The following is a 27,473-nucleotide window of genomic DNA, read 5'->3' as shown; positions in this document are numbered from 1 at the left end:
AGCCGATCCACACTAGTAACTTCAAACTAAATGTTCCTTGAATGTAAAGTTTGTAAACGATTCTTCCTTTGAAAGCATTGTAACCATTTTAAAATGCTCCACTTTCACCAACTCGCGTCAGGAATTCACCACATGTTCTTCTTGTTCACCATGATCTATCACACTTATTCTTTTTCTTCAGAAAGATTATTTTGTTCCTTTCTCCTGTTTCTTTTGTTCTGTTGCATCTTCACCTGTCCTGTGTTCTCGCTCTCCCACAAGTTTAATTATGTATACAAAAAAAGAAGAGGACACTCCAGAGAAGGACACCACGAAAACAAGCATTCTGAGCATTGCGCTGCAATACATGTCCCCTACCGGCAGTCTGTCGTCCGGAAAACACCGGTAGGGGACTAATAAGCCCGCAATGTCGCTCCATGTAGCAGCCTGCACGTATTGCACTGTGTGGATTATATAATTACCAACTCACGGTCTGATGTAACTCGGCTAAAAATTATCCGATTTGCACCAAATAAAGTTTATGAATGGCTGCACAGATCCCTACTTCTCACTGAAAGTGGAAACAGAATGTAAATTTGAGTTAAAACAAGGAATATTAACAGCTTTGACTTACCGCACTCTAAATTATAGTCCGGAAAACTGTTGGGGAGTTTACCAAAGTTCAAAGTGCCGTAACTTTGTCAAAAATGATCGAAACGTTGTAAATTCGAACTTCGTCTGTAACATATCATGAAGAAACCATGTACCAAGCTTGAAATCATTAGCATTAAGAGTTTAGAAAAAAAGTCCGGAAAACTGTTCTTTGCGTGACGGACTGACAGTTTGACAGACGGAGGGACGGCGTGCAAACCTATAGTCCCCTCCGGTGTACACCGGTAGGGGACTATATAAAAATATATAATAACCACCTTTAGAGGCCATTTTTCCCCGCAAAGCGGGGGTTGGCCTTTTTCGGGAACCGTGGTTGTTGTTGTTTTTCGGTCCCCTTTTTGAAGCAATGTTTTACGGCCGGAAGCCCTTCCTGACACCAACCCTTTTTGCCGCCTTTAACGACAAACAGGGAATTACCAGTGAACTGGTACTCAATTTGCCGACCTCGGAAGGATGACAGGCTGAGTCAACCCCCCTGGCGTTAATTCAGCGATCGACCGGGATTCGAACCCAGGATCGTTGGATCCTAATCCGGCACCCTAGCCGCTAGCCCAACACCAGGGTATTTAAAACAGCAGGGGACTAAAAAACAAAGAAAAAAAAGACAGCGGAGAGGGACACAAAAATAAGAGGGAACTCTTTTTTAAGAGTTTCCTTTATGTGTTGAGCAATCGTATCAGGTGTGTTCCGGAACGCAATTACTTTTGATTGCACACTGCCATTCTTCTCGTCGAAATACTGAATTATTACTGGAAATATTGTGCTTGTCTGAGTCCACATGACATTGTAAATCGATAGCAAGTCATTACTCCATAATGACATGACATCACCCCCGTCATGTGACCAGATCCTCAGTTATGATTGGTGTACATTTGTGAGGGACATACATACATACAGTCACGTGAAAAAGTAAGTACACCCCATGTAAAGTTTTGACTTTTTCAACATATTTCAACATACAGCTATTTGATCTTCATTTCAACAATATTGATAGATAAAGGTGATATAATATAACAAATATCATGAAACATTTACATTTTGTAGTCCATTGTATAATTTAAATAAACATAAATGCAAATTTCGCATGTGGAAAAAGTAAGTACACCCTTGGCTCTAATAGGTGGTATTGCCCCCTTTGGCAGAAACAACCTCAAGTAGGCGTTTCTTATAACTGTCTACCAGTCTCTAACATCGACTGGGAGAAATTTTTGCCCACTCCTCCATGCAGAATTCTTTCAGCTGTGCGATGTTTGAGGGGTTTCTTGCATGCACAGCTCGTTTCAAATCCCCCCATAACATCTCGATGGGATTTAGATCCGGGCTTTGACTTGGCCATTCCAGAACCCTCCATTTCTTTCTTTTCAGCCATTCCTTGGTGGATTTACTGGTATTTTTAGGGTCATGGTCATGTTGCAAGGTCCACCTTCGGTTGAGATTCAACTTCCCGACAGATGGCCTCACATTATCCTCAACCACCCTCTGGTACAATGAAGAATTTATAGTGGATTATATGATGGTGAACTGCCCAGGCCCTGATGCAGCAAAGCTGCCCCCGAACCATAATATTTCCACCACCATGCTTTACAATTGGTATCAGGTTCTTGTGGTCAAATGCTGTCTTTGGTTTTCGCCAAACATGTCTTCTGGTACTGTGGCCAAATAGCTCTGCCTTTGACTCATCTGTCCAGAGCACATTGTTCCAGAAGTGCTGGTCTTTGCCTAGGTGTTCATTGGCCAACTTTAGTCTTGCCCTGATGTTCTTTCTGGACAGCAAAGGTTTCCTCCTGGCACACCTCCCATGTAGATCAAATTTGTGCAGCCTCTTTCTAATGGTAGACTCATGCACTTTGACATCAACAGTGGCAAGAGCTACCTGTGGGTCCCGTGATGACATTCTGGGGTTCTTAGAGACTTCTTTCAGCATCTTGCGGTCTGCTCTCGGGCTGAACTTGCTGGGGCGGCCTGGCCTGAACAAGTTGGCAGTTGATTGGAATCTTCTCCACTTGTAGATGATCTTCCGGACAGTCAAATGATTGATTTCAAATTGTTTGGAGATCTTTTTAAATCCCTTCCCAGACTCGTAGGCATCTATAACCTTCTTTCTGAAGGCCTCAGAGAGCTCTTTTGATCTAGGCAAGGTGACGCCGCACACTTCAACAACAAAGAGCAAACCAAACTAAATGTCTGAGGTTTAAATAAGACAGGTTCCTCCAAGATCTTCTCTGACGATGTTCTAATCATTTGCACCTGAGCTGGTGCACCTGATTCTAATTTTAGGTATTTGAAGAAGTGATAAATGTAGGGGTGTACTTACTTTTTCCACATGCGAAATTTGCATTTATGTTTATTTAAATTATACAATGGACTACAAAATGTAAATGTTTCATGATATTTGTTATGTTATATCACCTTTATCTATCAATATTGTTGAAATGAAGATCTAATAGCTATATGTTGAAATGTGTTGAAAAAGTCAAAACTTTACATGGGGTGTACTTACTTTTTCACGTGACTGTACATACATACAAACTGTTCTCGAAGGCTTTGCCCTACGGGCTACACCGTAAAAAAGGTCAAATACACCATTGTCGACTGGCTTACAAACACCGGGTGAGAAGGAACGGCTGGCTTAATATAATAATCCCCTTAATTATCTTGTTAATTATCTTAAGGGGTTTTCAACCTTACCCAAACACACAGTTTTCATTCATGCATTCCCTTTGAGTTCCCTTGGTATGCATACAATGTTTGGGGCTGATAGGTTTCATGGTTTTGGAGTTAGGGTGGAGACACACTAACCCTCCCCCACACCCTCCTCGATTAATCAGTCCCAAAGATCAGATCATAGGCATGTGATCAAGCAGTGTTTTGTACTTGATGATTGGCTTGTGATGCCTGCACAAGCCCAAATGCAAATGAAGACCACCGACCTGAGCCTAGGTAGTTCGGCACCTCAACTAGTCAACGGTGCCATTTGTGAACATCAACCCACAAATCCATGAAAAAAACAGTGTGTTATGTGGAAATATGAATTTAACTCATTAAATCACAATAACAGATTGATTTAAAATAATAATAATAATAATAAACAAAAAAACAACAACATTAGTTTGAACTTTGAAGGATTCTCACAAATCTCAAAAACATTTCCCAAACAAATAGATTTATCCTTATAAGGTTTCCAATGTGTCATAAACACAACATTTCACCCACGCTACATTACCCACCATGCCTCCCTCTCGCCTCCACTCTTATCATGATACCCTGTTATGGAAAACCCTCAACACTTACAGACCTTATGATGCCCTGTTCTGGAATTACTGACCTACCCCATCATAATACCCCATTCTAGAAATCCTCTCCTACCATGTCATAATACCCTATTCTGGACAACTATTGGAGACGCCTCTTCGCGGTGGTTGTACCACCCCACGCAAGTCGGGGGCCAAATCTTCCCCATTGTTCCCCACTGCCCGGATTCGTCAGGGCAGCACAGTCATGGTCAGAGTGTCGATTGGCCCCATGGACAGGCCCTTTCCCCTCTTTTGACCGTCTGCTCTCTCTCGCTAACTCTGTTGTGGCCCTAACTTTGTGAAAGCGGGGGTAAACCAACCTGGATGTGGGGGATCTCTGGTTCACTCCTGGGAGATCGATCGGCTATCTCCGTGCCACACTTGTTCAAGAGAACTGTCCAGGGCTACAAAACAACAACACCAACCCCATTTTGGAAACTCTCACCTACCTTATCATTATACCCTATTCTGGAAATCCTCACCTACCACATCATAATACCCTAGTCCAGAAATCCTCACCTACCATATCATAATACCCTATTCCAGAAATCCTCACCTACAATATCATAATACCCTATTCTGAAAATCCTCACCTACCATATCATAATACCCTATTCTGGGAATCCTCACCTACCCTATCATAATAGCCCATTCTGGAAACTCTCACCTACCCTATCACAATACTCACCTACCATATCATAATACCCTATTCTGCCCATTCCAGATCATAATAGCCCATTCTGGAAACTCTCACCTACCCTATAACAATACTCTATTCCGGAAATCCTCACCTGCCATATCATATCATAATACCCTATTCTGGGAATCCTCACCGACCCTATCATAATAGCCCATTCTGGAAATCCTCACCTACCTTATCATAATACCCTATTCTGGAAATCCTCACCTACCATATCATAATACCTTATTCTGGAAATCATCACCTACCCTATCATAATACCCTATTCTGGAAATCCTCACCTACCATATCATAATACCCTATTCCGGAAATCCTCACCTACCATATCATAATACCCTATTCCGGAAATCCTCACCTCCCCTATCATAATAACCCATTCTGGAAACTCTCACCTACCCTATCACAATACTCTATTCCGGAAATCCTCACCTACCATATTATAATACCTTATTCTGCCCATTCCATATCATAATAGCCCATTCTGGAAACTCTCACCTACCCTATCACAATACTCTATTCCGGAAATCATCACATGCCGTATCATATCATAATACCCTATTCTGGGAATCCTCACCTAACCGATCATAATAGCCCATTCTGGAAACTCTCACCTACCTTATCATAATACCCTATTCAGGAAATCCTCACCTACCCTATCACAATACCCTATTCTGGAAATCCTCACCTACCAAATAATAATACCCTATTCTGCCCATTCCATATCATAATGGCCCATTCTGGAAACTCTCACCTACCCTATCACAATACTCTATTCTGGAAATCCTCACCTACCCTATCATAATACCCTATTCTGCCCATTCCATATCATAACAGCCCATTCTGGAAACCCTCACCTACCATATCATAATACCCTATTCTGCCCATTCCATATCATCTATCTATAATTCCAGTAATCTCTGTGTGTCTGTGTGTGTGTATGCGACCGCTGTTTCTCGACAACCACGGGTCCGATATACTTGAAACTTGCCAGGTATATTGCTGGGGACCTGAGGATGTGCCTTTTCAAGGTTTCATATTAATCGGAGAAGTAGTTACCGAGCTACGTCCAAAAAACGATTCAACCAATCAGAGAGCAGCGAGCTATCACGTGTGCCGAACGTGGCGAACAGACTCTGCCTCGGACGGCACATTTGAGAGCGTATTCATTTATTTCCCGTTGGCAAACTATGTTGGCGCTATGTTGGCGTTAAACTATGTTTTAAAACTAATTAAAACTAATTTGCGATTCTTTCGCTTTCCTGCGCGTTTGTGCACGCTATGGCGATTTCTTTACCAAACTCCGCAAGCCGTTCGCTTTGGACCAAACCATTTCATGTAAATAGAGGGGGGGGATTGTCACCGTACTCGCAAGCCGTTCGCTTTGGACCAAACCATTTCATGTAAATAGAGGGGGGGATTGTCACCGTACTCGCAAGCCGTTCGCTTTGGACCAAACCATTTCATGTAAATAGAGGGGGGGATTGTCACCGTACTCGCAAGCCGTTCGCTTTGGCTTTGCGAATGGACCAAACCATTTCATGTAAATAGAGGGGGGGGGGGGGATATAATTTTAGATATATATATAGTACGGGCATGCCCTAGTAATAGCCCATTCTGGAAACCCTCACCTACCATATCATAATACCCTATTCTGCCCATTCTGGAAATCCTCACCTACCCTATCATAATACCCTATTCTGCCCATTCCATATCATAATAGCCCATTCTGGAAACCCTCACCTACCATATCCTAATACCCTATTCTGCCCATTCCATATCATAATAGCCCATTCTGGAAACCCTCACCTACCATATCATAATACCCTATTCTGCCCATTCCATATCATAATAGCCCATTCTGGAAACCCTCACCTACCATATCATAATACCCTATTCTGCCCATTCTGGAAATCCTCACCTACCCTATCATAATACCCTATTCTGCCCATTCCATATCATAATAGCCCATTCTGGAAACCCTCACCTACCATATCCTAATACCCTATTCTGCCCATTCCATATCATAATAGCCCATTCTGGAAACCCTCACCTACCATATCATAATACCCTATTCTGCCCATTCCATATCATAATAGCCCATTCTGGAAACCCTCACCTACCATATCATAATACCCTATTCTGCCCATTCTGGAAATCCTCACCTACCCTATCATAATACCCTATTCTGCCCATTCCATATCATAATAGCCCATTCTGGAAACTCTCACCTACCCTATCATAATACCCTATTCTGCCCATTCCATATCATAATAGCCCATTCTGGAAACCCTCACCTACCATATCATAATACCCTATTCTGCCCATTCCATATCATAATAGCCCATTCTGGAAACCCTCACCTACCATATCATAATACCCTATTCTGCCCATTCCATATCATAATAGCCCATTCTGGAAACCCTCACCTACCCTATCATAATACCCTATTCTGCCCATTCCATATCATAATAGCCCATTCTGGAAACCCTCACCTACCATATCATAATACCCTATTCTGCCCATTCCATATCATAATAGCCCATTCTGGAAACCCTCACCTACCATATCATAATACCCTATTCTGCCCATTCCATATCATAATAGCCCATTCTGGAAACCCTCACCTACCATATCATAATACCCTATTCTGCCCATTCCATATCATAATAGCCCATTCTGGAAACCCTCACCTACCATATCATAATACCCTATTCTGCCCATTCCATATCATAATACCCTATTCTGCCCATTCCATATCATAATTGCCCATTCTGTAAACTGCTGCCTCCCGCATCGTTATAACGAGTTCTGGAAAACCCTCACCTCCAAAATAACAATAATATTATTCATAATACCGCTGGCCCCCTCCCCTATAATAATAATAATATAATAATAATAACAATAATAATAATAATAATATCCTGTTCTAGTAGTCCCCCCCCCCCCCCCCCCCCTCTCCTCACAGTTAACTGTCCGAATAATCCATTATATTATAATAATATAAGGTGGGATGTCCAGATCACCTCCTCCTCACATTTCCCCGGCAACAACAATAAATCAATCTCTGTTGCGCTCTCTTCCAAAACAACCCACGATTCAGCTCCGAGGAAGACAGTCGTTATAAATGTCTCAACGTGTCCGCCAGCACACTGATCCGCCTTTGTCTACTATTCTAGTCTTAAAGTAAACACTTACCGGCTGCTTACAATCCGGGCGCCGAGGCCCATGCTTGGACAACACTGCCGCGACTATTTCCACAATCGCGCCTCTCCACCTCCGCCTCCTCTGCTTCTTCTTCTTCGCATACAACGCAGTTCTTCCTCAGCCTCGATTTTGAATGCTTTACTGCTCTCTTCGCACAGATAAACAAATGGTCCAAATGCAACGTTAGCCGCGCAGTGCAAAGCGCCAGACCAGACACAAGCACGTCACGTCCACTCTCCTTCACTTCGTTTTTCACTTTCCAATCACATCCTCTGCTCATTCCACGCGTCATTCGATTCTCATTCCAAGGCTCTTTGAATCGCAATGGTCGCACACCGTGCTTTAAAAATACCCAAAGGTTATTATTTTCCCTTTTTTTTTTTACTACTCATCAATCCTTCACCCACATTGTTTTGCTCGCTACTCGTTCCTCTGTGTTTCATTCTCTTCTGTCCTTGACAATCGCCGCCCCCCTCCTGCGCCTGCCTTCGAAGAAAAGGGGTTGTTGCTGTTGGGACGACGATTCTCTCTCGAATTGCAGCCGGAACTCCTTTGCTCGAATTTAGTTTTCATGTCACGCCGGTATAGCTTCTTTCTTCGTCAGAAACAAAATAATATTTATTTAATTTTTCTTTGTACTTGCCTCTCCGCCTCATTAAGTTTTTATAAACGCTCTCTGGGATGTCATATGAATATATGCGGTGTAGCAGCAGGCGTTATATATATATATATACGTATATATATATATATACGTATATATATATATATATACGTATATATATATATATATACGTACGTATATATATATATATACGTATATATATACGTATATATACGTATATATATATTTTTTCATTTTGATATTGCATTCTGTTTATACCTTCCACTCTGGTCTGATGAAAATGTACTTGATTTGTCTGTAATGCTAAAGTCCAGTGTCATTCGAATGACGATTGAGTAGTTAATTAATCAAGACTGTTCTATATGTGATGGAGGGAAGAATGGTACTGCATGGCAACGAACTTTTGAAGTGATTAATTACCTGTAAAAATTGTTTTCATATTGTTAGACTTAATTAACAGTGCATCAATTAAAATTAATTATATTAAGTGCAATTATATTTAAAAATTCTGTCCACCATATTTTCACGCCTGTCTGTTTGTGAACAGGATATCTCAAAAAGTTATGGAAGGATTCGGACGAAACTTGGTGGACAGGTTGGGTATGTGACAATGACGAAATGATTCGATTTTGGTGAAGATCCAGATCCAGATACGAGACATTTTGTAATTACCCTGCGCTCGCGAAGCGAAAATGAGGGGTAAGGCGATCGGGTGCATACATACATATGGCATGCGTGTCCGCATTTAAAAAATATCTTTTTCTCGGAAACCGTTGGTCCGATTGACACGAAATTTCATCATAAGAGCGCGTCTGCCTGTACAAGTTTTTAATTCATAATTATGACGTCATTGGTCACGTGGTACGGACGCCATCTTGGAAAAAACGTTACACCTCTATATCTCCAAAACCGCTCAATGGAAAAAATTGAAACATGGCTAATTGTCAAGTACTCCCAATGGGGAATAAGATATGTCATTGATGATGTCATCGATACCTTCATTATAACGTCATAATTCGACAAGTACAACGCTTAATCTGATCAGTATGAATTTTGCTTCTCTGCAACTGTTGGTCTGATTAACACGAAATTATCGCAATAGGAGCGCCTCCTGTATAATAATTTTTAGTGATAATTATGACATCATAGGTCATGTGGTGTGGGCGGCATCTTGGAAAAACTTTGCACCTTTTTTTTCTTTTTCTGTATACTGAATCGAGGCTCGTGAAAGAGCTAACATTTATTTCACAAACAAATCAACCAGACAAACAAAATATATAAAAAGAGGGAGTGGAAGACAAGATGGGGAGAGAAGGGGAAGCACACAAACATAACATTTTAGAGCAAGGAGATGTGTGGGAGAGAGAGGGCTTGGGGGGAGGCTGCGTGGGAAGGGGGAGGCTGCGTGGGAAGGTGGGGTGGGGGGGTGGGAGAAGTATAAAACACAAGGACACCAAGGACGTCCCGGACAGAAGTTGGTATTTCAAAAAAGTGGAATTGGGGTGAAATTAGTGGGGGTAGAAAAGATCACGGTTTTGGATGGGGGAAGATAAGAGATGTTGGTGAACAGCTGTTTTAAAGACCTGGGGATGGAGTGGGATTGAAGAGAGTGGGGGAGTTTGTTCCAGAGGCGGGAGAAAAGAGGAATGAAGGAGTGAAGGTGAGCAGAGAGTCTTGATTTTGGCAGTTTAACAATAAGAGGGTTGCAGGCAGATCTTGTGCGACCTGAAGGAATATTTGGGGGACAGAGCCCAGAGAGAGCTGGGGGGGCAAGGCCAGAGAGGAGTCGGTAGAAGACGGAAAGACCACCAACCTGCCTGCGGCGAGTGAGTGAAAGGCCCTTGGAGTTAGCTTCATCGCGGGAGTTTCCAATGATTCTGAACGCTTTGGTTTAAACAGCATGAAGACGAGCTAGGTGTGAGGCAGGAGCACAAGCCCAGAGGGGAGAGCAGTATTCCATTGAGCTGCGGATGAAAGCCTTGTATGTGGTGAGGAGCTCAGGTGTGCCAAGGAAGGACTTCGCACGACGGAGGATGCCCAGTCGGCGACTGGCTTTGGAGGCCAGATTTGAAATGTGGTTTTCCCAGGAAAGATCATGGCAGATAGTGAGACCCAAAAGCTTGAGTGACAGAACTTCTTGGAGAGGATTATTCAGAAAGTGGATGGGAGGGTTGTCCAGTCGGTCTTTTCGGAGAGACATCATAAGAGTGTGAGATTTGTCAGGATTGAAAGACATGTTCCACTTGTTTGCCCAGTCTGTGATTTTGTCCAGGCCTGCAGAGAGTGAGGAGGCTGCAGACTGCTGATCTGAGGGATGAGGAATGGAGCAACAGAGAGTAGAGTCGTCAGCAAAGAGATAGAGAGGATTTTCAAGAGAATCAGAGAGATCATTGATGAAGACCAGAAAAAGCACAGGGCCCAGAACACTGCCTTGGGGAACTCCAGCCTGAACAGGAAGAGGAGATGAGAGAAACCCATTCAGGGCCACATGTTGACTACGACTAGAGAGGAAGTCTGCCAGCCATGCGTGGAGATTTCCATGGATACCAAAGGAGGAGGGTTTGGTGAGCAGAGCGGGGTACCAGACCGTATAAAAGGCACGTGATATGTCAAGGGAGACAGCTCTAATTTCCTGTTTGGCATTGACGACCTCCATCCATGGTTGAGACAGCAGAAGCAGCATGTCCAGAGTGGAGTGACCTGGTCTGAAACCAAATTGATGATCAGTGATCAAGCCATTGGAGAAGAGGAAAGATTTCATATCTGAAGCAATGATGGATTCCATGACTTTGCTGATAATTGGGAGAAGGCTGATTGGTCTGTAGTTGCTAGGATCTGTTTTTGCACCTTTTTTGTGCAAAGCGGTGATGTTGGCTGATTTCCAAGCAGATGGCAGATGACCTTGAGCAAAAGAGAGGGTGAAGAGAACAGAGAGAGGGAGTGAAAGAGCGGAAGAACAGGAATTTTGGACCCGTGGGCTGATGCCGTCAGGTCCAGTTGCAGAATCAGAGTCGAGGGTTGACAGAAACTTTTCCACCCTGTCAGGAGGAAAGGACACAGAGTCCAGGAGCAGCTGGGTACGGCTGGGTACGGTGGGTACAGAGAGGGACGGGTTTGGGACACAAGATTTAGAGGCAAACACAGAGTTGAGGCATTCAGCTTTTTCACGTGCGGAGTCAGCCGTGTAGCCGTTTGAGGTGAGGGAGGGGATGGAGGGGGAACAAACACCAGAAACAGATTTGACCAGACGCCACCAGGATTTGGAAGAGGGAGACAGATAAGAGAGTTCGGTCTTGAGAACGGAGAGATATTGTTTCCTGGCTCTCCTGAGGGTGGACACACACTTGTTTCGGGCTTTGTGAAAGGAAATGAGATTTCCTTCCGTTGGATTTGCTTTCCAGGAGACGAAAGCAAGTTGTTTCTGGGAAACAGCCTCACCACAAGATTCCGTGTACCATGGACGGGAGGAAGGGCATGACAACTGAAGACGAGATGGGATAAATCTGTGCATGAGAGAGAGCAATTTACTTTGGAAGAATTCCCAGGATGAGTTGATATCAGAGGTGGTAGAGATGGGAGACCAGTCCAGATGATTGATGGCTGCTTGAAGACCGTGCCAGTTGGCCTGAGTGAAATGCCAGACTTGTCGACGCTGAGGAGGCTCTCTGAGAATGGTCCGAGAGATGTCCACTTTAACAAGCACATGATCAGATGAGCCAATTGGAGCAGAAGAAGAGCAGCAGACATTTTCAGGGAAGTTATTCATAACCAAGTCCAGAAGAGAAGATGCTCCGTTGACTGAGATCCGGGTCGGGAAATTGACAGATTGTGTCAGTCCCAGTGAGTCGCAGAAGTCCTTTGCTGAAGTGCCATGGCTGGTGAGAGAGGTACCCACACCCAGCCAACTGGCATGGTGACAATTTAAATCACGACATATGAGGAAGAGAGTTGGGATGGGTAGATAGAAGTTGGTCCATATTATCAGACAGCGAGATGTAGATGGAGTCATCACTGTTTGGTGGATGGTACAACACACATATGAACAAAAGATGGGAGCGAAGGGGCAGCCACAGCCAAAGGTATTCCTGGGGGTGAGGTGGAGAGAGGGCAGTGCAGGGCGAGGGAGGAAGAGAGTTGAGACATGCTCTATATGATATATGACTAACAACCTCTTTATGATGTTATTGCTCATATGGTCTGACAATTTTTATAATTTTATAGTATTTTATCATTATTTTTCACCATATACGCCTCCTCCTGTGGAATATTTTAATGATAATTATGACGTCATAGGCCACCTGGTTTCGGCACCATCTTAGATAAACCGAAAAACGTTGCACCTCTATATCTCCGAAACCACTCCAAGGAAAAAATTGAAACGCGGCTCATTGTAAAGAACACCACATGGGGAATGTGTTGTTAATGATGACGTCATAATTCAACAGGGACAACGCTTTGTCTGATCAGTTTGAAATTTCTTGAGGATGATCGATGCAACAATTATACGAGAGAATATAAATTTATGATGTAATCGCTCACGTGGTCTGGCAGCCAAATTGGATCAAAGAAAAAACTTAAAAAGCAGAAGAGATGGCTCACACCAAGTTGACTGCGCCGGGTAAGTTGTCTATGAATACCACCTAGTTTTTCAAGTGACTCTTCATCATTGAGTGATATGGCTAAAATGATATATGTATGTATCTATATATATCTATGTGTATGTATGTATATATATATATTGTCGTGTCCGTAGCTGATAAAGACCAGTCTCGGACGGATTAGCCGATCGAGCTTCAACCCCCGAGGCGTTCAGTCAAAAATGACGGTGTTCTTTACACGCGAGAGAACGGAGAATGACGAACTTACTTTCACGGGTCCCGCCGGACGTCCTCAAACCTGCGATGATTAATTCCAAGCCGACGCAGAATAAAATGTACAAAAATAACGGCTTTATTGAAGAAATGCCGGTAACCAAATAATGCACGATTAAATAAGATTCCTAATTGGAGCGCCCTGTACAGACTCAAATACAACACAAGGGGAAATATAACTGGAAAATAAATGTGTTAGTTTGTACTTAGCGTTGAGCGGCTCTTGAATCTCGTCAGTAATCATCCCGGAACATCACAGGCCTCCATGTCCTTAAGCGGGAAACACAGGCTACACTGTCCACGAGTGGGAACTAGGCCTCGCTGTGCAGTCCGCTCCTCTAGCCACCGAGCGTGAAGTCAGCAGGCCGCGCCCGTTCCAATCGCCCCCGCTCATCCCCGTCGATCTCATTCACAAACACCGACGTGCCGAGGAAAATAAAATGCGGCCGTGCCTTCAATCGGAACCCAGCGCAAACAGAGCACGCAAATGTGTCCGCCTTCCACCAACACCTCCAGGTCCAGCTCAAGAGGCACCGTATGTGTGACCGTTGTTTATGAAAATCCAGATGCCGAGAGCCTATCTGACCAAAAAGAGGAGTTTGATGTTAGTCCGGCAGCCCGGGGGGGTGAACCTTGCACTGGAGTACCTACAAAATGTTTTTTCAGATTATGCATCTATGGACCCTCCATATCAAGATTCCGAGTGGTGCCAAGCTGGCATCATTGAGCATTTTGAGAAAATGGCCCGTTTCCATGGCAACCATTACTAAAATCGAAAATTACAAAAACTCAAATATCTCAGGATGTAGATGAGCGATTTTCACAATTTTGGTGTCTAAACATATATTTGAGAGGATGGTCTATCGATTGGGGTCATGACCTTGATGTTTCAATGCCAAGGTCATTGCGAAAATCCAAGGTCAAACTAAAAAATTGATTTCTTTTCTAGTAAATTGCCGTGAAATAGCGATTATTGGCTCCGAAGATTAAAACAGACCTTCGGCGAATCCTGACAAATTCAAGGGTTGTTTCATTTAGCTGCGAAATCACATTTCACATTGTAAGCCATTTTATAAATGCCAACTTTCTCATTATTGTCTAGCCTACAGACCGTCTATGTTCCTATGGCGAGGCCTACTTTCATGTAACATTTTAATTTCATCTCATTATTTACCAACATTGGCCTTAGTCCAGGCCTAGAGACCTTCTACCTCGATAGGCCTAGAGCCGTGTTTCAGGAAGAAGAAGTCAAGAACACACATTCGACAGAAGTCAGTCATTATGTTGACTGGTGTGTCAAACTGTGTGGGTTTGGTAAATTACGGCTTTTGATTTGTGACAACATTCAACGACAACCACTCCGATTTATTTCAAAGGCAACATCAGACGGGAGGGAAAACAAAAACCCCAAGTTTTCTGGGACTTAGTCGATCGTGTGGGAGAGGCCCGCCCCCCACCCCCGCGATCGTAACACATATATTGTTAATGCCATAAATTATGATATTGGCATATGTCTAACGCTCTGTCTCTCTTTTCTTTTCAGATGTGAATCATGGAGGAATGTGTCTTTTCCAAGGTGAATTCTTGCGGAAATCCGAGGAAGCCATTGTCTGATGCGACACCCCGGAGAATTGCTTCTGTCGTCAATGCTAGTAGGATCAGGGATGATGGACTATATTGTCACCTGGAAGGAGAACTGGCTACAGATCCGAACTTCAGCGTGAAGTTCCATGGAGACTGTGTATCAGAAAGAAACACACATTTCTATACAAGGTGCTATTGTTGATAGTGCATGTCAGAGCAGAAACTCGACCATGAAATCCAAGGAACTGTCCGTAGAACTCCAAGATAGAATTGTGAGGAGGCATAAATCTGGGGAAGAGTATAAAACAATTTCTAGAATGCTGAAAGTTCCCAAGCGCACACAGTGAGCTCTATCATTAGGAAATGCCAAGAATATGAAACGACCCAGACTCTCCCTAGAGCTGGCCATCTGACCAAACTAAGCAACCGGTCAGGAAGGTGAACACGAAATCAAAGACCACACTGACAGAACTACAGAGGTCCTCGGCTGAGATGGGAGAACCTGCCAGAAGGACAACAGTCCCTGCAGCACTTCACAAATCTAGGCTTTATGGGAGCGTGACGAGTTGGAAGCCACTCCTGAGAAAACGGCACTTTTATTTTGCACGCCTATCGTAATTCGGTAAATTACACTATGCAGGAAGCATCGGCTTTCCACATATATGACCAACAGTTGTGATTGCGGCTGGATTTGCTTCGACTTTGTGCACCGGCAGTGCTACCGCGACCGATGTTCGTTCGTTCAATACACGGTGGACCAGCCAGTTTTGGCGCAACACTATTTATGCTGACAACAATGGGTTGTCATGACAATCGGACGCAACTGTGATTTGAGTTTTTGGACCGGTTATAACTCCCTCGTTTTTACTTTGGCCGGTCTTATCTGAAAACGTCATGTGAATCAATTGTTGGCTCGCAGGTCTGATCATTGATACACTGCTGATTCCGTTCTGCAGTCCGATGTGTCCTCATCCATCGAGGTGCCACATTCCAACCACCGGTCTCTCTGTCTGTGGATCCGGATGTTCCTCCAGGATCGTTTGCACCTGGTTTGGTGTCTGATGGGGACAAACGAGGGAAAGACAGTACAGGGGGACCACGAGGGAAAGACAGCACAGGGGGACCGCGAGGGAAAGACAGCACAGGGGGACCACAAGGGAAAGACAGCACAGGGGGTTTTGTTTACTATCTATTTTGTCATCATTATCTAAACTAATTTATTCCTAGATTATGCTCAAGAAATTTCATCTTGATCAGATGAAGTTTTGTACTTGAATTATGACGTCATAATGGAGGCACCTATGACATCATCATTAACATATTTTATTCCTCATGGAGAGTTCTTTACAATGAGCCATGTCTCAATTTTTTCTATTCAGCACTTTCGGAGATATAGAGGTGCAAAGTGACGGAGTGACGGAGCAAAGTCAGTGACGGAGCTATCAGACGTGTGAATGCGAAAGCGAAGATGTGTGAGGGCAGGAGGAGAAGATATAAGGAAGAGTGCGAAAGGACAGATCCGAAAGATGTAGGAAAGACCGAATGCCGAAGACAAACCACGCACAGTAAACGACTGGCAAAAAGTGAACGATAATGAAGTAATTAATGCAAGCGGACTGGCAGAGCAAAAGGAATGATGGAAGAAAGGAAGCAAAAAAAGAAACAGAGAAGAGGAGGACGACAATAGACTCGCATTGTGCAAGGAATACAAATAATCGCTCGAGCCCCAAACAAAGTCTGTGATCTGATCGCTTCAAGTGGAAAAGCTTTTAACATGTACCCCTCCCTCCGCTCCTCAGGTTTCCTCCGCCCCTCAGGTTTCCTCCGCCCCTCAGGTTTCCTCCGCCCCTCAGGTTTCCTCCGCCCCTCAGGTTTCCTCCGCCCCTCAGGTTTCCTCCGCCCCTCAGGTTTCCTCCGCCCCTCAGATTTCCTCCACCCCTCAGGTTTCCCTCCTCCTCTCAGTTTTCCTCCTCCTCCCAGTTTTCCCCCTCCTCTCAGTTTCCCCCCTCCTCTTAGTTTCCCCCCTCCTCTCAGTTTTCCCCCTCCTCTCAGTTTTCCCCCTCCTCTCAGTTTCCCCCCTCCTCTCAGTTTTCCCCCTCCTCTCAGTTTTCCCCCTCCTCTCAGTTTTCCCCCTCCTCTCAGTTTCCCCCCTCCTCTCAGTTTCCCTCCGCCTCTCAGGTTTCCTCCGCCCCTCAGTTTCCCCCCTCCTCTCAGTTTTCCCCCTCCTCTCAGTTTCCCCACTCCTCTCAGTTTCCCTCCTCCTCTCAGTTTTCCCCCTCCTCTCAGTTTCCCCCCTCCTCTCAGTTTTCCCCCACCTCTCAGTTTTCCCCCTCCTCTCAGTTTCCCCCCTCCTCTCAGTTTTCCCCCTCCTCTCAGTTTCCCCCCTCCCCTCAGTTTCCCCCCTCCTCTCAGTTTTCCTCCTCCTCTCAGTTTTCCCCCTCCTCTCAGTTTGCCCCCCTCCTCTCAGTTTCCCTCCGCCTCTCAGGTTTCCTCCGCCCCTCAGATAGCCTCTGCCTCTCAGTTTCCCTCCGCCCCTCAGGTTTCCTCCGCCCCTCAGATAGCCTCCGCCTCTCAGTTTCCCTCCGCCCCTCAGATTTCCTCCTCCTCTCAGTTTCCCTCCGCCCCTCAGGTTTCCTCCGCCCCTCAGATAGCCTCTGCCGCTCAGTTTCCCTCCGCCCCTCAGATTTCCTCCTCCTCTCAGGTTTCCTCCGCCCCTCAGATTTCCTCCTCCTCTCAGTTTCCCCCCTCCTCTCAGTTTCCCTCCGCCCCTCAGTTTGCCCCTCCTCTCAGTTTCCCCCCTCCTCTCAGTTTCCCTCCGCCTCTCAGGTTTCCTCCGCCCCTCAGATAGCCTCTGCCTCTCAGTTTCCCTCCTCCTCTCAGTTTCCCTCCTCCTCTCAGTTTCCCACCTCCTCTCAGTTTCCCTCCTCCTCTCAGTTTCCCTCCTCCTCTCAGTTTCCCTCCGCCTCTCAGTTTCCCTCCTCCTCTCAGTTTCCCTCCGCCCCTCAGATAGCCTGTGCCTCTCAGTTTCCCTCCGCCTCTCAGGTTTCCTCCACCCCTCAGATAGCCTCTGCCTCTCAGTTTCCCTCCTCCTCTCAGTTTCCCTCCTCTTCTCAGTTTCCCTCCTCCTCTCAGTTTCCCTCCTCCTCTCAGTTTCCCTCCTCCTCTCAGTTTCCCTCCTCCTCTCAGTTTCCCTCCTCCTCTCAGTTTCCCACCTCCTCTCAGATATTCGCCGCTCCTCAGATTTCCTCCGCCAGGCCGCCCCTCAGATCATATCCGCCTCCCAGATAGCCTCCGCCCCTCAGATAGCCTCCGCCACTCAGGTTTTCTCCACCCCTCAGATCATATCCGCCTCTCAGGTTTCCTCCACCCCTCAGATCATATCCGCCTCCCAGATAGCCTTCGTCCCTCAGATCATATCCGCCTCTCAGGTTTCCTCCACCCCTCAGATCATATCCGCATCCGCCTCTCAGTCTCAGGTTTCCTCCGCCCCCCAGATCATATCCGCATCCGCCTCTCAGTCTCAGGTTTCCTCCACCCCTCAGATCATATCCGCATCCGCCTCTCAGTCTCAGGTTTCCTCCGCCCCCCAGATCATATCCGCATCCGCCTCCCAGGTTTCCTCCACCCCTCAGATCATATCCGCATCCGCCTCTCAGTCTCAGGTTTCCTCCGCCCCCCAGATCATATCCGCATCCGCCTCCCAGGTTTCCTCCACCCCTCAGATCATATCCTCCTCCCAGATAGCCTCCGCCCCTCAGATCATATCCGCCTCTCAGGTTTCCTCCGCCCCTCAGAACATATCCGCCTCCCAGATAGCCTCCGCCCTCAGATCATATCTGCCTCTCAGGTTTCCTCCGCCCCTCAGATCATATCTGCCTCTCAGGTTTCCTCCGCCCCTCAGAACATATCCGCCTCCCAGATAGCCTCCGCCCCTCAGATCATTTCTGCCTCTCAGGTTTCCTCCGCCCCTCAGATCATATCCGCCTCTCAGGTTTCCTCCACCCCTCAGATCATATCCGCCCCTCAGATCATATCCGCCTCCCAGATAGCCTCCGCCCCTCAGATATCCTCCGCCACTCAGGTTTCCTCCACCCCTCAGATCATATCCGCCCCTCAGAACATATCCGCCCCTCAGAACATATCCGCCCCTCAGATATCCTCCGCCACTCAGGTTTCCTCCACCACTCAGGTCATATCCACCCCTCAGATCATATCCGCCCCTCAGATTTCCTTATTATGTTATCCGAATGTTCTCTCGCTTTGCTTGGCCCCCTCCCCTCTTTTATGGGTGGGGCGGTTTTCTTGGCGCGATCTCCGTAATTAAGCAATTATTTCATAGTTATGTAGTTTCGTTTAACTGTCTGTTTAGTTTAACTATTGTTTCGTCTGTTTTGCGATTGTGCAGTAAATGAACCCCAAATAAAATTTTTATCAATCCATATTGATTACATTTGAGAGCAGGGAGAAGTGTGGGAGGGAGAGGGCTTGGGGGCAGGAGGAAGGGGAGGGGGGGGGGCGGGGGGAGGTATAAAACACAAGGGGACCGAAATTAGTGGGGGTAGAAAAGATCAAGGTTTTGGATGGGGGAAGATAAGAGATGGTGGTGAACAGCTGTTTTAAAGACCTGGAGGGTGGAGTGGGAATGAAGAGAGTGAGGGAGTTTGTTCCAGAGGCGGGAGAAAAGAGGAATGAAGGAGTGAAGGTGAGCAGAAAGTCTTGATTTTGGCAGTTTAACCATAAGAGGGTTGCAGGCAGATCTTGTGCGACCTGAAGGAATATTTGGGGGACAGAGCCCAGAGAGAGCTGGGGGGGCAAGGCCAGAGAGGATTCGGTAGAAGACGGAAAGACCACCAACCTGTCCGCGGTGAGTGAGTGAAAGGCCCTTGGAGTTAGCTTCATCGCGGGAGATTCCAATGATTCTGAACGCTTTGGTTTCAACAATCCATATTGATTTTGCAGACCATCTGCAGAATATTCAACGCATTATTCCCGCAGCCCACGGAAGGATTTCATGAGCGACGTCTTTTTCGGGAAGCGCTCGTAAAAGGCGCCCGACAGCTGCCTTCAGAGAACGCGTGAGGAGAATCGGTTCAGAGTATGTAATTATGGCGCGAGCTTTTATCAGCGGATTTATTTGGAACTCATAACCACAAGTCCCCAACATTGGAGGATGTATGTGGTTCTCATAACCACAACACTGTATATAGTTTGTACATTAACTAAATTAATTTCAAGTTTCACTGGACAAGTTATTTGAGATCATATTTGATGTTTCTTGTGTTGAACAAAGTGAGCGGTGTAGCTGCCTGTGCCGTAAACGTTGGTGAATCGTTTAAAAGTGCACTCGATAATGCTTTACCACACGTCTGCTGGACTTGTGTCGTTTTTAGTTTAAAAAGTGATCGTTTAATCTCACGGATGTGTGCACGGAAAATATATTGTAATAGTATTTATACAAGGCAGTTTATATGGAGAAGAGGAAGAAGAGGACAGCGTAATCAGGCGTCATGGCGGAGGCTCCCGTTCGGCCGACTCTGTTTGTGTTGCTCGCTCAGGACGGGTTTCTTACCGCGACGCGGCCGGCACTCAGGCATGCCGTAAAGGTGCCTCGGTATTGGGGGAGGGAACGGGTCGGGTGGGATTTTGGGCCGTGCAACATTGCAGAACACGTGATTCGGCCCGAACTTGCGAATTGTGAACGTTTACAGCGGCAATCACTGTCACTGCCAGGTGCCCAAAGCCTGAGCTCATCACAGACACAGTCCAGGTTGAAGGGAACTAATCATTCACACATCCACACAACATCCCTTGCTGCAAAAAATATGTATTCATACGCTTGTGACTTTTGAGAGAGTCAGAGATTTCAACTAGAACTGCACTCGATAGAGCGCACACCTCCACCTGGTGAACAGTTTACGTTTTGCATCCCACCAACACAACAGGTCGGATGTTGATTCGGACCTGAACCAAAATCTAATCGGCTTGGTCTTGTCACCAAACCAACTCATCCACCAAGTTTAGTCATAACTCGTCCACAACCTTTTAAAATATGTTATATAAATCGTTTTTTTTGTTTTTTTGTTTTTGTATACTGAATCGAGGCTCGTGAAAGAGCTGACAACCGTGAGGGAAAGACAGCACAGGGGGACCGCAAGGGAAAGACAGCACAGGGGGAGCACGAGGGAAAGACAGCACAGGGGGACCATGAGGGAAAGACAGCACAGGGGGACCACGAGGGAAAGACAGCACAGGGGGACCACGAGGGAAAGACAGTACAGGGGGACCACGAGGGAAAGACAGCACAGGGGGTTTTGTTTACGATCTATTTTGTCATCATTAGCTAAACTAATTTATTCCTAGATTATGCTCAAGAAATTTCATCTTGATCAGATGAAGTTTTGTACTTGAATTATGATGTCATAATGGAGGCACCTATGGCATCATCATTAACATATTTTATTCCTCATGGAGAGTTCTTTACAATGAGCCATGTCTCAATTTTTTCTATTCAGCACTTTCGGAGATATGGAGGTGCAAAGTTTTTTGGTTTTTCCAAGATGGCGGCCGAACCACGTGACCGATGACGTCATCAATTGGGCACAATCTATTCCAGGGCAAGACAAATATGTGTAAAGTTTGGTGATTCTCCGTGCAACGGTGTAGACGTAGTGCTGCGCACAGACAGACAAACAGACAAACAGATGAAAAATCAGTCAGAGACCAAGGACTTGCCGGAATGTACTTTATCATCCATTTTGGAAAAATATGGCGGCCGAACCACGTGACCGATGACGTCATCATTATTTGTTTTCTAAACTATGGTAATTTATTCCTTGATGATTTTTTTTTTTTTTTGAAGTTTTGTTTTGATTTTGAAGTTTTGTACTTGTCGAATTATGATGTCATAATGGAGGCACCAATGACGTCATCATTAACATATTTTATTCCCCATGGAGATTTCTTTACAATGAGCCATGTCTCAATTTTTTCTATTCAGCACTTTCAAAGATATAGAGGTGCAAAGTTTTTCCGTTTTTCCAAGATGGCGGCCGAATCACGTGACCGATGATGTTATCATTATATTTTTTTCTCCAACAGTTTATGCCATCATGTCGCTCAAGAAATTGCATCTTGATCGGAAGAAGTTTTGTACTTGTCGAATTATGACGTCATAATGGAGGCACCTATGACATCATCATTAACATATTTTATTCCCCATGGAGAGTTCATTACAATGAGCCATGTCTCAATTTTTTCTATTCAGCACTTTTGGAGATATAGAGGTGCAAAGTTTTTCGGTTTTTCCAAGATGGCGGCCTAACCACGTGACCGATGACGTCATCAATTGGGCACAGTCTATTCCAGGGCAAGACAAATACGTGTGCAAAGTTTGGCGATTCTACGTGCAACGGTGTAGACGTAGTACTGCAAACAAACAGACAGACAAACCAACCGATCAACATACTTGCCGGAATCTTTTCCGGCAAGTAATGAAAAATCACTCATGGAGTGACACTTGGCAAAACAGAACAAAGTAGAATGGCACTCAGTAGAGCATCCTTTTGACCTCAAAAATAGTGGTTGAATTTAGTGACCTGATGTGAAAATCGTCTTCAAAGTTTAGGTTAATCGGATGAAAATTGACAGTTTTAGACATTTGGCCTATGTTGACCTTTTGGCCTATGTTGACCTCAAAATACTTGGTTGAATTAACTGGCCATATATGCAAATCCCCTTAAAATTTGAAGTCAATCAGATGAAAATTGAGGATTTTAGAAATGTGGCCTATGTTGACCTTTGGCCTATGTTGACCTCAAAATACTTGGTGGTTGAATTCAGTTTGCCGATATGTAAATCTTATTCAAATTTCAAGTCAATCAATCGGATGCAAATTGAGGATTTTAGAAATTTGAAAAGGTTGTTGACCTCATGTCTATGTTGACCTTTCATGAAGATCAGATTAAAATTGTGACCTGCAGGCAAGTATAAGTGAGTGGACAGACAAACAAACACACAAACCGAAGTGATCAATATACTTCTCAAATTATTTATTTATTTTTTGCCAAGTAACAACCGGCCAGGGTTGAAAACATAACCTCGATACACCTTTGGTGGCGGAAGCAATAAAGAGAAACAACTTCAGCGTAAAATTTATGTTCATGAGTAAATAAAATCAGTGGCATGATTTATATTACCAGTCGGCAAACCGACTTCATTCGCCCAGTATGACCAGTCGGCAAACCTTGCGGGTTTTATGGGCCTTCGTAATTTAAGAGGAAATAGTCAGAAACAGACCTCATCACACCTCATCGCTTTAAAAAAAAACAAAAACAACAACCCGGTTTGAAACAAAAACATGCCCACTGTCTGTCTATGTGAATATGCGGTATAAAGCATCGTGGTTACATAGCTTGGATATATTCAATCACACTTGCCCATAAGCCGAGAGCAGAGGCCTGAAGCATGAGGCCTATACTTACTGTGGCCTTCACAAGACCCGTGACGTCTATCGGCTCCAACCTTTTGATATATTCGATGATCCTGTTAACAGTTGCTTTGGTCGTTTTACACTGAAGGGAAAACTTATAGGGAGGGCATGGTGATTGCAAATATGACACCTTTGAAGATGTCTTTGGCTTCGTGTAGCACGTGGCGGCCCCGTTATCTTTTTCAGGGGACAATTGTGGGTGGAGTCAGGCCAGCTGTCCAACCAATGTGTGGAAAGGAATGTTACAGACAGACGGACGGACAAGCGAGCGTATTATTAAAGAAAATTTAGTTTGCATCATTGATTTGGACAGTGGAATTTAAGAGTAGGCTTTCTAAATTTACAAATGTCACAAAGCTTGGGCAAAAAGTAGACGGCAGAGAGTGAGGGTGATCAGATTCAGGAAAGTCGAGATTCTTTCAAAGAATGGCAGATGGAGTTTAACAAAAAGAAATGTCGGGTGCTGGGATTGGGTAAGAATAATGAAAATAGGGACTACATGATACAAGGAGCCATGTTGGAACATGTGACAGGAGAAGGTTCTGAGGTTGTTAAGAGTTATAGGGACAGTGTTGGGTGCACATAGAAGCGAAGGGCAAGGCGGTAATAAGCTGACAGCTGACAGTGATGGAAATGAATGTAGAAGGAAGTAGAGGACGGGGAAGACCGAGAAAGACTTGGCTAAAGATGGTGAAAGAAGAAATGCGGGCAAGGGGGTTAACAAGGGGAGATGCAGAAAATAGGGCAAGATGGAGAAGATTGTCACGGGGACCGCAACGATAACCCTCACTCTAGCAGGGAAAATGGCCTTAAAATGCCTGTTGTTGTTGTTGTATTCATAAAAACATTGCCTTCAGAAAGTATTCACACCCCTTGACTTTTTTCACATTTAATGTTACAGCATGAATTTTAAATGGATTAAATTGAGATTTTTGTCACTGATCTACACAAAATACCCAATAATGTCAAAGTAGATTTTATTTTATTTTTAGAAATGTTTTTCCAAAATAATTAAAAATTTAAAGCTGAAATGTCTTGATTTAATAAGTATTCAACCCCTTTGCTGTGACACTCCAAATTGAGCTCAGGTGAATCCAATTTCCTTTGATCATCCTTGAGATGTCTCTACAACTTGATTTGAGTCCACCTGTGGCCAATTCAATTGATTGGACATGATTTAAAAAGAAACACACCTTTTATATAAGGTCCCACAGTTTGACAGTGCATGTCAGAGCAGAAACTCTACAATGAAGTCCAAGCAACTGTCCATAGAACTCCGAGATATAATTGTGAGGAGGCATAGATCTGGGGAAGGGTATAAAACAATTTCTAGAGTGTTGAAAGTTCCCAAGACAGTGATCTCCATCATTAGGAAATGGAAAGAATATGGAACTACCCAGACTCTTCCAAGAGCTGGCCATCCAATCAAACTGAGCAACTGGGCAAGGTGGACCTTGGCCAGGAAGGTGACCTAGAGCCCAATGACCACTGACAACTACAGAGACTCAAAGAACTTGGGCTGAGATTGGAGAACCTGCCAGAAGGACAACTGTCTCTGCAGCACTTCACAATTTTATGGGCGAGTGGCCAGATGGATGCCACACCTGAGAAAAACGCACATGACAGCATGCCTGGAGTTTGCAAAAAGGCACGGGAAAGACTGAGAGCATGAGGCAAAATATTCTGTGGTCTGACGAGATGAAAATTGAACTCGTTGGCCTGAATGCAAAGCGCTACGCCTGGTCGCAATCGAGCAGAGCTCATCACCCATCCAACACCATCCTTACCGTGAAGAATGGTGACAAGCATCATGCCATGGGGATGCTTTTCAGCAGCAGGGACTGGTAGACTTGTCAGGATAGAGAGAACAACGAATGGAACCAAATACAGGCAAATCCTTGAGGAGAACCTGCTTCAGAGTGCAAAAGACCTTGGACTGTGGCAACGATTTATGTTACAACAGGAAAATGACCCCAAGCATACAGCCAATGCAACACTGGAATGGCTTCAGAACAAGAACATGAAAATCCTTGAGTGGCCCAACCAAAGCCCAGACTTGAATCCCATTGAGAATCTGTGGAGAGACATGAAGATTGCTGTTCACCAACACTCCCCATCAAAATTGACAGAGCAAATCTGCAAGGAGAAATGGGAGAAACTCCCCAAATCCAGATGGTCAAAGCTGATACAGACATACCCAAGAAGACTCGAAGCTGTAATCCCTGTCAAAGGAGCTTCAACAAAGTATTGACCCAGGTGGTTAAATAATGCAAATTAGATATTTCTGTGTTTAGTTTTTAATTGTTTTGTAAAAATTTCGAAAATAAAAATTCCACTTACATTAAGGGGTATGGATTAAATTGTGTAGGTCAGTGATATAAAATCTCAATTTAATCCATTTTAAATTCAGGCTGTAACACAAAATGTGAAAAAGTCAAGGGGTGTCAATACTTTCTGAAGGCACTCTATGCTTATACCATTAAGTTTCAAGACATTTAATCTTCCCTTTCTGATCCCTGCTGGCTTGCGTTTTTGTCGTTACCATGGATAGGTATCTTGATCATGCTTGAATACCGACCTGAATGTGGTATGACCTAAGGATCTGTGGTCATTGCGAACTTTGTAGGTCCTTGTCGAGTCAAATCCCAATCGTTGGGAGTTCCTTTGGTCTTGGTTTGATGAGCTGTATTGTCTGCTGGAACTAACTCTACAACACCACTACCTTACAAGTACTGGAGCTTCCTTCTCCGAAAACTTCTACGGTCTCAAACGGGTTCCGCAGTTTCCTCGTTCCACCAAAGGTTAGATTAATGGGAAACATATTCTTAAGGTTTCTCAATAGTTTGCTGCCACTTGCCCTCATGGTGACCACAGTCTCTTTTCTTGCAATGTCATCAAGGTTGGTTGCCCCTGCGGGAGCATCGTGTTTCGTTGTTGTTGCTCGTGGCCGGACCGTATCTGCGAGTGAAGCTGACAAAGCTCTTCCAACGTTTGCGAGATGAAAGGGACTTTGGCGTGGTCTTCCCTCACACTGCTCGTGCCAGGTCGGTGTAGTTCGGCCTTGTGTTTACGACATGTTGCTTGAGTTTGATCATCAATATCTCATCCAATGTGTGTCTCAGACTCCAGCAGCTTTTCCTTTCGACATATCCTTTTGCTGTGCTCATGTGGGAAGGCATCACACTCAACTACCAGCTCTGCTATGCCCTCGGAAAGGTGAAACGACATTCAATACTGCTCTGGTTTGCTGGAGTGTACCTGTCCCACCTTACTTCACAAGATACGGCCAAGTTGGCAAAGCAACTTCAGGAAGGAGAAAACTTCTCACATGAAGCTGGGTAAGAAAATTTCAGTGGTGTATATGATGGTCGGTGATAGGTAAATTCTCAAAACAAATTTAGGATCTTCTTCTCTGTCCTTCAGGCTCATCGGTCGAATTGCATCGACCCTGAAATCAGTATACAGTGGGACGACTGTATCCATCTCTTCGGCGTTCTCCATTTTGGTCTTCTTCCTTCAATTTTTAGAGTATTGGTATGCAGCGGGTGCAAGAGAGGCCACGGCAGCTGATCCATTTGGTCCCTGGTGCCCTACCCCACCTGCACCCACACACCTGGAAGTGCATGGAGAATCTACCGAGAAGTGCCCCATCTGCTTGCAGCCGCGAAGCAATCCGGCAGTGCTTAGCACTTCAGGGTACGTTTTCTGCTACCCATGCGTGTACAACTATATACGCACACACCGCAGCTGTCCCGTCACTGGCTGCCCTTCGAGTCCTCGCCAGATGGTACGGCTTTTTGCTCCTGACCATCATGGTCCATGATGGCTGTTTAACTTGGCATGGAAATCTCAAGAGGTGATTTTGTAAATGTTCATGACACTTGCTGTGCAAGTTTAAATAATAAATTGTGTGCAATTATTCCAATTTACCAACTTTGCTTATTTTTACAAGTGCACTTATATATATTTTCCTCCACCACTGAAGGTGGAGAGGTCACATTTTCACCCCTGTTTGTTTGTCTTTCTTTGACCAGGATTTTTTTTTTTTTTGTATACAACA

General features: G+C 44.8%; 3 protein-coding genes across 4 annotated transcripts in view; 2 read left to right on the top strand and 1 right to left on the bottom strand.

Annotated features, from left to right (window-relative positions):
* Positions 1-8,164, bottom strand: part of LOC137430060 (SH2B adapter protein 3) — a 98,557-nt gene extending 90,393 nt beyond the window's left edge. Inside the window, exon 1 of one of the 2 annotated variants that reach the window (XM_068120571.2) lies at positions 7,840-8,164. The gene's annotated coding sequence lies outside the window, so the exon portion shown is untranslated. The remainder of the gene's footprint in view (positions 1-7,839) is intronic. The other variant, XM_068120572.2, reaches the window with a different exon arrangement.
* LOC137430068 (acetyl-CoA carboxylase 1) overlaps positions 1-27,473 on the top strand; it is a 763,460-nt gene that overhangs the window by 44,114 nt on the left and 691,873 nt on the right. The window lies entirely within an intron of this gene.
* PEX12 (peroxisomal biogenesis factor 12) lies at positions 20,391-27,332 on the top strand. The gene is made up of 5 exons (XM_068120567.2): positions 20,391-20,528; positions 26,040-26,214; positions 26,313-26,457; positions 26,536-26,751; positions 26,837-27,332. The coding sequence occupies exons 1-5, from the start codon at positions 20,433-20,435 to the stop codon at positions 27,234-27,236; spliced, it is 1,032 nt and encodes a 343-aa protein (XP_067976668.2). The 5' UTR covers positions 20,391-20,432; the 3' UTR covers positions 27,237-27,332.

The sequence above is a fragment of the Myxine glutinosa genome, chromosome 6 (assembly GCF_964187855.1).
Source record: "Myxine glutinosa chromosome 6, kmMyxGlut1.1, whole genome shotgun sequence".
Taxonomy (NCBI): domain Eukaryota; kingdom Metazoa; phylum Chordata; class Myxini; order Myxiniformes; family Myxinidae; genus Myxine; species Myxine glutinosa.
This window is presented reverse-complemented; position numbering and strand designations above follow the sequence as displayed.